This window comes from Scleropages formosus, chromosome 25, assembly GCF_900964775.1.
Source record: "Scleropages formosus chromosome 25, fSclFor1.1, whole genome shotgun sequence".
Lineage (NCBI taxonomy): Eukaryota > Metazoa > Chordata > Actinopteri > Osteoglossiformes > Osteoglossidae > Scleropages > Scleropages formosus.
Window position 1 is genome coordinate 4408808 of NC_041830.1, and position 12880 is coordinate 4421687.

The following is a 12880-nucleotide window of genomic DNA, read 5'->3' on the forward strand; positions in this document are numbered from 1 at the left end:
CCTTGCCCAGCAATTTTTCCCCTGGGAATTGAGATTGTAATTTTTAATAATAAACAGTATTTAATGGTAAAATCATTCACATTGTGATTGTTATTTCTCAACTTTACAGGCAGCGTGCAGTTTAGAACTGAATCGCTGACAAAATGAAATGATGCAGTGAATTTGTTTTAATCAAGGAGCAACACAATGGTGAACCATTCCGACGCATTGCTACTTGTCATCAATTAAAAATTTGGTGGAAGCTGAGACAACTTCGCAGAAAGCATAGACTGGTATAGGCAATGGCAGCAGGAATTACCGTTTATAAACAAAGCAAAGGTTAGCAGATGCTTGTGCGCCACGGGACAGCTGGTTCATAGCACTCTTCACCGCGACTTGCCCAAATATCTATGAAAGCCGCCCTTGGCTTTTTTGCTTTTTTTTTTTGTAAACCATTTGCTTAAAAGCCCAGGAAATCAATATCAGATTTCAGGTTTTCTAAACCGCATTAAGTAACAGAGGGCGGATTCGCCGCGGGGCTTCTCCCATGAGATCGTGCATAGTCTAACTAGTCTACAGCTGCCAGTCCTGTCCTCCTGGCTGCCCGACCACTGTCCGCCAATCTTCGCAACCGTCCTGGTGTTTTCGGGGAGCCGCGCCGCGATGGGACGTTTCGGGCTCTGCATACACGTCCTAATGGTCAGCTTGGCTGGCGCGGGTATACACTGGACCTATAAAGGTATTTTGCTTCTTTCTTACGTATATTACATACATACAAGGCATGCCTGTGTGTGTGACTCTACTGAATTCATTAATATCTGCATTTTTTGGTGGAGTAAAGAGGCTCATCAGCATCAAATTTGGCACCACTCATACAAGAATATGCAACATCACGTAAAGAAATATCAAAACAACCGAGTTTTATGAGCTGACTAGTCCATATGATATTCATCTATATATTTTTTCAGATAGCTCTGAGTGATACAAGTCTAATATGATCATTATTTTGGACCTCCAGTTAACATTATTGTTAAGAACTTGTATTATCTGGATGTTTGAAAGACACGAAATCAAATGAGCAAAAGAAAAGTCAACGTACTGGTAAGGGAACATTGCAATTTTACTAATTTTTAATGTCTCGGGTAATCTGAGCATTTCACGTCGAAAGCATCTATCTCTCTAGATGAATAAATGTAAATGATCTCTTCGAACTTAATTTGTTAAAGATAATAATAGAACCCTTTTTGATAAATGCTTAAATATATAATTATATTAGAGTTAATAAAATTTAATTTAATTAAGAATATCTTAATTAATATCTATATCTTTATAAATATACTTTCTTATGTAAAAATGATATTTTAATTAAGCTATGCGTGTGCTAGACTTTGCAATGAGAACAATTGTTAAACGAGTTTTTACCAGTCATTGTATTTCTCTGTTGTTTTTTTTTTTGTTGTGAAATTTAAGTTTACTAAGATTTTTGAAAAAGGAAACTATGATAACAGTAAGAGAGAAGAGTTTGCAAAAAAAAGGTGCAATGAAACTTTATTTTTGTGAGATATAGTTTATAGTTAGAAAGTTTATAGTTATTCATTTAGCTGATGTTTTTCTCCAAAGCAACTTATAATGTCAAGGTCTTTACAATTATTCACCTATTTATACAGCTGGGTAATTTTCTTGAAGCAATTATGGGGAGAGGACCTTGCTCAAGAGTACTACAGCCAGAAGCAAGATTCAAAGCTGCAACCTTTGGGTTGAATGGCAACAGCTCTAACCACTACACTACCAGCTGTCTCCTGAAAGATGTTTGAGTTTACCAGTAGTTTATCTGATTAAATACCTAAAGAATTAAAATGGTTTTTTATGTTAAAGTAACTCATTACTGGTAGCTGCTTGTCCAGAAGCTGGGTTGTGGTCATCCAGAGGCTGTCTAGGACACAGACATACAAGCACAGAGCACAGAGAGGTGTGAGGCAGGGTACATTTTGAAAAGGACACCATCCAGTTTAAGGGCAATTATAATTAATTAATTGCTCACTCACTCACTCACACCCTTCTTGCTGTACTACCATGCCATCACATATTAAGTGTGTTTTATTCACTGTGGCATTTTGTACACAGGTGGCACAGAGAATAGGGCTGCTGTCTCACAATGTCTGGGTATTGCAAGAGGCTATGGGTTCAATCCCCACTGAGTGTGTGTGGAGTTTGTATCTTCTGCATGGGTTTCCTGCCACAATCCAAAGACATGTTGTTCAGGTGGATTGTTGACTCTTGTCCTGTCACAGTGACAGGAAAAAGCATGTTTCACTAATGTACAGATGAATGACTCATTGTAAATCACCTTGGGTGAATAAGGTGTGGGCTGATAACACTACATAGTGTTCGCTGGAGTGAAGAATGCATAAATGTACAAAAATTTTTCTATTTCAGTGAAAATAACACAATAAGGTCGTGAATTCTTTCTGTAAATTGTAATTTTGTTATTCAGAATTTGTTTTAAAGGCAATACACACACACTGAGCCACTTGTCCATATGAGGTCGCGGGGAACCGGAGCCTAACCCAGCAACACAAAGCGTGAGGGGACACACCCAGGACAGGGCAGGACACCAGTCTGTCACAAGGCTCCCCAAGCAGGACTCGAACCCCAGACTCACCGGAGAGCAGGACCTAGTCCAACCCACTGCACCACCATGCCTCTCATGGCAATACATATAGTCTTCAATTTATTCATGGGTTTCGTTCTGTAGAAAGATCTCTAGAAGCTATAATAAATAAAAATACTCTTTAACATTTCTATGCCTCTGTCCATTATCAATAACTGCTTGATCACAGCAGATGCAAGCCTATCATGGCAGCACAGGGGAAGAGGTATTGTACATTTTGGATGCATGGGCAGTCCATTGTCGTGTAACACTTTTATTTTTATTAACTAAATTCAAAGTGAAATTTGTGTAAAATTATTGAAAATAAAAAAATTTATCTTCTTGGGTAACTCCAAATAATTTAATCCCAGTTTCTGACCGATTTAATTCAGTTCCTTTTTATGGAGTATTCTTGTCACCAGCGTGACACTCACTCTTTCCTTACTGGTTAAGTATGGTACAGCAAGAAATAGAATTTCAACCTGGATCCTTTGAGTGCAACTGAGCAGCTCTAATCTCAGTGCTATTTGCCACTGTCATGCTGAGTGTAGGAGACCAGGAGAGTACACTCAGATGCTAATGCTTAAGTTGCTTTATTTGTATGACATGAGGATTGCACCCACAGAACAGAGTAGAGCAGAACAGGAAGCCTTGGAAAATAGGTGGAGAGAATGTCTCTCGGAGGTTTCGCAACCAGGTGCGTCAGAGTGGGTGCTTTTATACTGCATCTCCGGGGTTGTCACCGGGGCGGTCGTGATGGTCGTCAAGCATGCAGTTGCTAGGCGCGGAGTCGTCAGGCACGCCAGGGGTGCCAGTGACAGCTACCCAGTTACAAAAAGAAAACTAATTAAAAATTACTGAAAATAAAAGTACCTTCTGTCCATAAACTCTTCTTTAGTGCCATTTGACTAATTGGTCCCATAAACATGTCCATGTTCAACCTATGACACCTTATTGATCACAACCACTCAGGAACACAAGACAGGATAGTGGGCACCAAAATGCAGGTCGCTTTAGCTCTATAACATATAGAACTTCAGAAAACAGGAGCAGAGTGTTGAAAAAATACACACAGAAACCGGCTGAAACCACCTGTCCCAAGCAGGGTCACGGTAAACTGGAGCCTAACCCAGCAACACAGGGTGCAAGGCTGGAGGGGGAAGGGGACACACCCAGAACGGGATGCCAGTTCGTCACAAGGCACCCCAAGCAGGACTCGAACCCCAGGCACACCAGAGAGCAGGACCTGTCCCAGCCCCCTGCTCCACAGCACCCCCACTGAAAAAAATACAATTAAAGATAAATGAAAAGTGGAAATATAACCTGGAAATAGTTATTTTCTCCAAAATTTGTAACTGCAGTGTTTGTAGAACAAGGAACCACTGTAAACCTTATTGTAGACATATCCTCTACAGTAAGCCACTGAGACAGTGAGCCAAAGTTTGTACTCTGTCTTTGCTTTTATTTGCTCCCTTTGCATTTCACTGATATATAGAAGGAGAGCTGGACCAGATGCACTGGGTAGAGAAGTATCCAGCCTGTGGAGGACGACTCCAGTCCCCTATTGACATTCAACGGCGGAGTGTGCGCTACAACTACAGCTTGCCGCTACTGGAACTCACAGGCTACGATCAACAGAAAGGGAACTTCCTCATGACTAACAATGGGCACTCAGGTAATGTACACACCTGCTCAAGAAGGAACTGGTACGCTTATGTGAGGGTATTAGGAACTGCAGTATGGTCAGTTGTTGAAGTTAGCCCGACCCTGGTTTGCCTTGATAAAACACAATTATGCTAAGAGAAATGGTTTGGTCGCATGCTATTTTACGAGGTACTGGAAAAAAAGACTTGCATGTTGTGAATGTAATTGTGGGAAATACAGTAATTAAATCCACACTTACAAAACACTTTCACTGTTGGATTCAGTAACATTTGCTACAGGCAGTCCCCAGATTATGAACAAGTTCCGTTCCTCAGTCTGTCTTTAAGTCTGATTTTTACGTTAAGTCGGAACAGTTAGGTACGGTTGGTATCTAACGTCAATTAGTCAAATGTTTGTCTTAGTGTGTAGTATATCGTGTACCTTTCTATGCATAAAAACATTAAAGAAACACTTCCAGATACCCTAAAACGTCTTTAATATAACACACACACACACACACACACACACACACACATTTTCAGAACCGCTCGTCCCATACGGGGTCACGGGGAACCGGAGCCTACCCGGCAACACAGGGCGTAAGGCCTGAGGGGGAAGGGACACACCCAGGACGGGACATCAGTCTGCCGCAAGGCACCCCAAGCAGGACTCAAACCGCAGACCCACCAGAGAGCAGGACCTGGTCCAACCCACTGCGCCACCACACCCCCGTGCTAATAATAATATAAAAATAACAATAATAACAACAACAACAACAATAATAATAATAATAATAATAATAATAATAATAATAATAATAATAAATATAACTACAGTATTTATAATAGACAGAGACATAGAAAGAGATAATAAATGTTATTACAGTATTTATAATAGAGTGGGAGAGAGAGAATGTGTGTGTATGTAGGTATAATAAACATTAAAGAAACTTTAATGTTTGCTTTTCCAATGTTCGTTGACGTTTCACCTTTTTATGTTCGCTTTATTTTTCCACTTTAGTTTCAATTGTGATCGTTTTCCTTTTATTTGGTGCATCACCATCACTTGCATCACATTTATGCTTTGGTGCCATGGTTAGGAGGGTAAAAACAAAAAATTAAAGCCAAATACAGTAACACACATGAGACACTGTTAACAGCAATGTGGTCTATGTCATACTGAGCGGACAAGAGGCAGGTAGGTGTGGACCCAACTGTGGGATCTTATTGTCGGTACACAAGGGAGCAGGTGAGATTAATGCTTGGGGACAGGTGTGGGTTGGTTGATGCACAAACGTAGGTCTTGGGGGGAATCCAATGTCGTAGTCGAGGAGGCAATGCGAGTGTCGGGAGCCGTGGACGTCAGGAGCGGGAATGAGGGACTTGGAAGGACGGGTAGGTTGTAGCAGGTTCACTTGAGAGCGCTGGAGAAACGGATTTCTTAAATGAGATTCTGCAACCAGGGTGTGCAGGTGCAGCTTCTTTATACCCCGCTGCTCTGATTTCGGGCAGGTGTGGACATTCGGGGCGAGGTCATAGGCGTGACAGTCCGACTGAAAAGAACTAAGTCTTTGTCCTACCTCAGGCTCAGCCGCCCGCAAGCCGACGAACCACTGTAGATGCGCAACGTTTTGATGCGTGTCGCAAATAGCACCCATTTGTTATTATGAACTATTGTATGTACAATAGGGGGGCGCGGTGGCACAGTGGGCTGGACCAGGTCCTGCTCTTCAGTAGGTCTGGGGTTCAAGTCCCGCTTGGGGTGCCTTGCGATGGACTGGCGTCCCGTCCTGGGTGTGTCCCCTCCCCCTCCGGCCTTGTGCCCTGTGTTACCGGGTAGGCTCCGGTTCCCCGCAACCCTGTATGGGACAAGCGGTTCCGAAAATGTGTGTGTGTATGTACAATAACTAGAATTTTTAACAGAGTAGGCTTTACTGGGGTGGTTCGTAAGTACAGGTTTTACGTAAGTCAGACGTTCATAACCCGGGGTCTGCCTATATTTAAATTGCTTTTGCACGTATTCAAAATTTGTATGTTTATCCACAGGGCAAGCCTAAAGCAGAATTACTGGAATAACAGAGGAAACATTGTTTACTTAACACACACTTAAATATTTTTAAATTCATTCTCCATTTCCTGCTCAGTCGGTATGGTTCAGTGCAATTGTCCATTTCTACTTTACCAGTTGATTATGTGCATTAAATTGTCTGTTGTTTCTTAGCTGCACTGGAGCACAGTTCACCTTCCTGCATTACTTTCCTTAGCCTACTCTATGTTACATCTGTCTTATAAATTTTTTGATGAACAAAGCAACTCTGGGTCCCAGTTAATTTTGTAAGTAGGGGACCCACTGTATTGCCATATTATTTTTTAACTATAGTATTATACTAAAATGGTTACTGAGTATGCTTAGAAAGTGTGGGAGTGAGGCAGTTTTGTATACATCTGTTTTGTATACAAATGAATACTCATGTCATTCATCTTCCGTTTCTTCCCCCAACTTTGTGAAGTTCAAATTAACCTTCCCCCAACAATGATGATCACTAAGGGGTTGCCAGCCCGCTACACAGCTGTCCAGATGCATCTGCATTGGGGGGGCTGGGATCTGGAGGCCAGTGGGGCTGAGCACACGCTAGATGGCATCCGTTACATGGCTGAGGTGAGCCACACCACCAAGCTAATGCTGAGCCACAGTGAATAATGGGTCTTAGGAAACTCCCATTCATTCATTAGATCATCTCATTCCGATCTCATTGTACGGGCTTTTTAACAAGAATGTAGAGATGACACGTATTTTATAGTAATTTGGTAGCCCTAATTTTACTGTCAAGGAAAAGTGAAAGGATTTTATTTCATTCATTAATTTTGTTTAACCACTGTTCCTCCAGCTACATGTAGTCCATTACAACTCCGAGAAGTATAAGAGTTTTGATGAAGCCGTAGACAAACCAGATGGGTTAGCAGTGCTGGCATTTTTCTATGAGGTAAGATCACTCCTACCTTTTCACATATCATCTTTACTTGCATATCACATTTCTTAGGTTAAAAATTGTTTCATTGTTAATTAATCACCATACAGGACAACTCAATTACTAAGCTGACGTGAAAGAAATATTTCAAAACTGAAATACATGAACTACATATTGATAGCTGCAAACTCAGATGTTTACTCAAAGACAGAAAAAGACATATACCAGGATACTGTCACACCCACATTGTCGGCGCAACGAGGAACACCTGCGGCGGTGCATGGGGCAGATGCATGAAAGGCGTGAGCAGAGCAAAGGCGAACGCGGAACCTTGTTCAGCCCTGCGAATTGCTACTTAGTATCACTCAGCCTTCTTACCTTTCCTGTCCTCCCATCCTTGACCCTGTTTCCTTGCCCTCCTCCTGTGTTCCCATGACTCTTCGTTATCATCGACCTCTTCCTAGTTTCACAATTATGACTCTTAGGTTGCCCTTTGAACCACGAACGCACATCGGTGACTCTTGCCTGTCTTGTGACTACGTCTCCTGGATTCCCACAATAAACACCGTTGCTCTGCAGTTGGATCCGACGACTTCCTTCCGGAACAGAACATGGCAGATACAACAGCTGATATGACTTGTTTTAGCAAAACACTCCCAACAGAAGTGCATAAGGGTAGACAAATGACCTTAGAGCTTTGTGACATGATTGTCTCATGTCCAAAATTATCCAAAACACCCTCCCTTGGAGATGCAGCATGGGTGCATTTGCCACTGTGGGCTGTAAACCCTGGGCCAAAGATCAACCAATGACATTTCATTTTTCCATGCGGGAGTTAGATCTTTCAAGAATATGCACGGGTCATTAATGGCCACATACAGCCTGCTCCAAAGTTGACTGGAAGGTCATTAGAGCTGTCATGACCAGAGCTGACCTGCTTGCCTTAAAAGCCCAGCTTACCATCATGGTGTTTAATGAGCCTTTGCAGCAGGCTTTGCCAGTATCCACTCTTGCAAACATGTTGAAACAAACCATTGTTTAATTTGAACTTCAGTATGTGTATTGCATGGGGGTGCGGTGGTGCAGCAGGCTTGGCCAGGTCCCACTCTCTGGTGGGTCTGGGGTTTGAGTCCCGCTTGGGGTGCCCTGTGATGGACTGGTCTCCTGTCCTGGGTGTGTCCCCTCCTCCTCCAGCCTTATGCCCCGTGTTGCTGGGTTTGGCTCCAGCTCACCATGCCACGCCCCCGCTTGGGACAAGCGGCTTCACCCAGTGTGCATGTTTAAATTGTCAGTTTATAATATATTGTTTTTCTGTATTTTTCTTCTGACAATAGTGTACTGGTATTGAATGTACCATTTTTTTTGTTTTGCAGGATGGACATTTTGAGAACACTTACTACAGTGATTTTATCTCCAACCTGGCTAAAGTCAAATTTGCAGGTAATGCATTGTTTTTGTCAGTGATGTGTCTATGTTATTGCATATTACATGCTTACCTTTTCTTAGTTTTACCTAAAGGCAATTAAGGTCTTGTCTACTTCTAAAGTGCCCATCTATCTTCTTGTGCTTTCATGACTCTACTGTTTCCCTACTGCACAGGGCAGTCCATGAACATCTCCACCATTAATGTACGCTCTATGCTGCCAGAGAATCTGTCCCAGTTCTACAGGTACCAAGGCTCACTGACCACACCACCGTGCTATGAGAGCATCCTGTGGACAGTGTTTGACACACCCATTACCCTGTCACACAACCAGGTACAATACAATCTCTCTACAAAGTAATACTGATTTTTCATAACCAGGCACACCCAGCTCTCAACACTTTCCATATTTATCAAAATCCATAGGCTTTCGCGGTTGGTGTCAACTGACTGGAGGTTTTGTTCCTCTGGATGTCCCATACGCGGTTTAATCCAGAAGAACAAAAGCTCCAATCACTTTCCATATTTCACCATTTTTCTTGAAAAACCAGGTATACCTCAAAAACCCTCAACAACCTGCACACACTAGTCTTTGTCTCACAGTATCCTTCTCCCATCAACTTTATTGGTCAGTTCTTAAAACATACCTACAGTTATTTGTAGTTGAGTTTTTAAATTTCATGATAACAGTTTTTTTGTTCTCAGCTTTAGGGTGAAAGTTTGTCTTAATGTGCTTAGAAAGCAATTCCAGTTACTTGTGAAGGGCACAAAAATGCCTCAGCTGATATTATTTTAGAACTTGACACCCCTAATGGAAATGGTCCCACTGAAAAAGCAAGTCACTCTACAGAACAAGCTATAGAACACGTTAGACGCCATCTGATTATTTGTATGTTGCAGAGTACAAAATCTGACAAGAATTAGAACTTCTGGGAAAAATATGAGTTTAAAGCATGTACTTTTATCATCCAGATTAGGAAGCTGGAGCACACATTGATGGACCTTGACAACAAGACCCTGTGGAATGATTACCGTATAGCTCAGCCTCTTAACGGCCGTGTGGTGGAGTCTACCTTCCGGCCCAGATTGGGCAAAGGCAGTGGGTATACTAGGCATGGCTGATGGCTCTGATTTGCTAACTGTAAAACAACTATCAGCTCACCTCTCTTTCTTTTTAGCCTTTTGTCGACAAGAGGAGATTGAAGCAAAGCTCTTGAAGATTGAGGGGCTTTTAACCAACCTGGGCAAGCAGGTAAATTCAGGTAAGCCAAACTATGGTCCACATAGAGCACAGGAAGTTTAATAAGGCTGTTGCTGTGCACTGGACACAGGATGTTCAAGTCAAGTCAAAGATATTTGAAGTTCACTAGGTGTTTAGATAAGCCAAACAGTTGCTATGTACAGTGCACACAGAGTTCAAGAACATTATTTTCATACATTGAACACAGGATAATAAAGTAAGGCATGGTAATGGAGAATTATTTTGATAGTAAAGGTACAATTCTTGGAACATGCCAATCTTTAGTAGGAGGGATAAATTACTGACTATGAATATTTCCTGAAAAAAATTGTAAAAATTTTTTTTTTTGCTGTCCATTTTCCAATCAACTTAGGTTCTTCTGGAGAAAGACCACACAAATCAGGTGAGGTCTTATTTTTGTATGTGTACATTGTGTGTATGTTTACATGGCAGCCTTAATACAAAGCCATATTATGCTATAACTGAAAATCCAGCAATTAGCTAGCCATGCTGATGCCTCTGTCTCAGTCCTCCTCTACTACTTCTTTCTTTGGTCATGGTCCCTCGTAATCAAGAGCAGAACCCTTTGTTTCACATACCAGTCCCTTGTATCTTTGAATCCCCAGCATCCAGAATTTTTCCGGTCTGCTTATGATGGAGTAAACTGCAATGTTTCTTTAATATGCAATGTTTTTTAATCATTTATACACATTTCCTACTCTGATGGCCTTAGTAAGAGCACAGAGAAGTGAACAATATTTCAACTTCCTGAGGAGGTCCCCATGTCTTTCAGGGAATAAACAACTAAGGGTATTCTTGCAGAGCTTGTGGTCTGTGTGTAAAACATAGGAGGAAATTACCTTAATTACATATAAATAGGCTGTACGTTTATGTCCCCATGAACGAGTCCTAACTTGGTCCTGGAAACTGGCTGAATATGAAAAAAATGGAATATTAAATAATTTATTCTATACTTTTTTTGTTGAGGAAAAAATGTTGCTTAGCCCTTTTCATTGCTGCTGATGACAGTGTCAGGACCCCCAGGTCACAGAGCATGCATTCTTGTTCTATAGAGTAATGACAAGGCATTTGATAAGAATAAATTCATGAAAGGTTCAGTATATGTTATCTAACAAAAAGGATTTCACAAAGTAAATGTACTGTGACGGTGTACATAGACTGGCTTCAGTGAGATGAAAGCTGAGAGCTTGGGTATGTGCTTGTCACAATGCACTGTACCTCAATGTCTCTCTTACCCAGGCCTTACCTAGGCCTACTACTGTGAGCAGCAGTAACAAGTAAGATTGTAGAACAGCTGTCATATAACAGGTAGCAGTATTCTATCTATCTGAAGTATTCAATATATTGTTATCACATCAAAACTGTTACACTGGCACTGTGTTGTCTACTGCATTATTACTACACTATCTGTTATATTAATGCTGCTTTACCCATTCGTTTGGCAATGTGTTACCTGCTGCTTTACTGCTGTGGTACCTATTACATTGACATCATTATCTTTTATGTTAAATTGAATTTCTCTTTCCTGTCGTGTGTTGTCAGCTACATTGGCTACATGATATCTATAATGTTAGTCTGTCTGGCAGCTGTTCCTTTGGAGTTGTCAATTGTGTTTGCATGTCATCTGCAACTCTGGTATTCCCGCAGGGGCACGTGTGATCACCCCGCTGGTGCTACAGTTCACTGAGCGCAGGACAGAGAGCTACGCCCTGGTGCACAGCACTCACACCATGCAGCTGCAGGCCTTTACTGCCTGTATGCATGTTCGTATTGTGCCTGGTGGTGTGCACACAGTTCTCTCCTACTCCACTTCTACCAACGACAACGAGCTCGTGATATCAGTGGGCTATGAGGTGGGTTTGTGGATTGGCAATGCATTTTTGAACTTCCCTCTTGACCTACAGTCCACCGAATGGGTCAACTACTGTCTGACATGGGCATCCCATTCGGGTGGTGTGGAGCTATCAGTCAATGGCATGGTGGGTGAAGAGCAGTATCTGCAAAGTGGCTACACAGTGCAGCCTGGGGGCATCTTAATGTTGGGCAAGGATGAGGATGGCTTCCTGGGTATCTCTGATATGGATGCCTTTGTGGGTCACATGACAGATGTGAATGTGTGGGACTATGTGCTCAGCCCCTCAGAGATCCGTGAACAAATGTCATGTGGCAACAGCACCATGAAAGGTAATGTGCTTAACTGGGGGGTCACACAGCTCAGCCTCTATGGAGGAGTGAGACTGGTGACTGACAATCGCTGTCCATGATTGGCCATCTATGTTATACCTTTAAGTACCTTTACACTTCTTTGGAATCCTGTACATTTATAAATCAAAATGATCAAATTGTAAAGTGTATGTACTGCAGAAAAACATGAGAGTGGCTGTAATATGTGGAAAATACACACACACACGCACACACTTTATAAGTGACCTTGTCCTATATGGGGTCGCGGGGAACCGGAGCCTACCCGGCAACACAGGGTGTAAGGCCAGAGGGGGAGGGGACACACCCAGGATGGGATGCCGGTCCGTCACAAGGCACCCCAAGCGGGACTCGAACCCCAGACCTACTGGAGAGCAGGACCTGGTCCAACCCACTGCACCACTGCGCCCCCCCCCATGTGGAAAATATGCAGAAGATATTTGATCCAATTCTGTGATGTATAAGGCACACCTTAAAAAGGTAATAATGAAAAGAAATGGGGTAATAATCACAGGAAATTATTTCATTAAACAATGCAGCTACTACATCATGCATCTTATCCATGGTATTCATATCTGTATTCATAACATACTACCAAGTTTTAGACATTTTTCCTATCAAAGATAAATAAAATGTAGTTGTCTTTTCATTTAACTTTTATTTTATACTTAAATAGTAAATAACCTGTTAGCTGCACCTGTTGTATATATATATACACACAAAGTTTTAAGCTTGATTTTCTACAAGTTTTTA

At 41.9% G+C, this 12880-nt stretch overlaps 1 protein-coding gene across 1 annotated transcript; it reads left to right on the plus strand.

Annotated features, from left to right (window-relative positions):
* The first annotated feature begins 438 nt into the window (after nt 1-438).
* Nucleotides 439-12381, plus strand: ca6 (carbonic anhydrase VI). The gene is made up of 10 exons (XM_018741864.2): nt 439-718; nt 4125-4304; nt 6783-6931; nt 7161-7256; nt 8615-8681; nt 8841-8998; nt 9637-9763; nt 9843-9926; nt 10278-10307; nt 11573-12381. Exons 1-10 carry the CDS (start codon nt 643-645, stop codon nt 12187-12189), a joined length of 1584 nt encoding a protein of 527 aa, XP_018597380.1. The 5' UTR covers nt 439-642; the 3' UTR covers nt 12190-12381.
* The last annotated feature ends 499 nt before the right edge of the window (nt 12382-12880 follow it).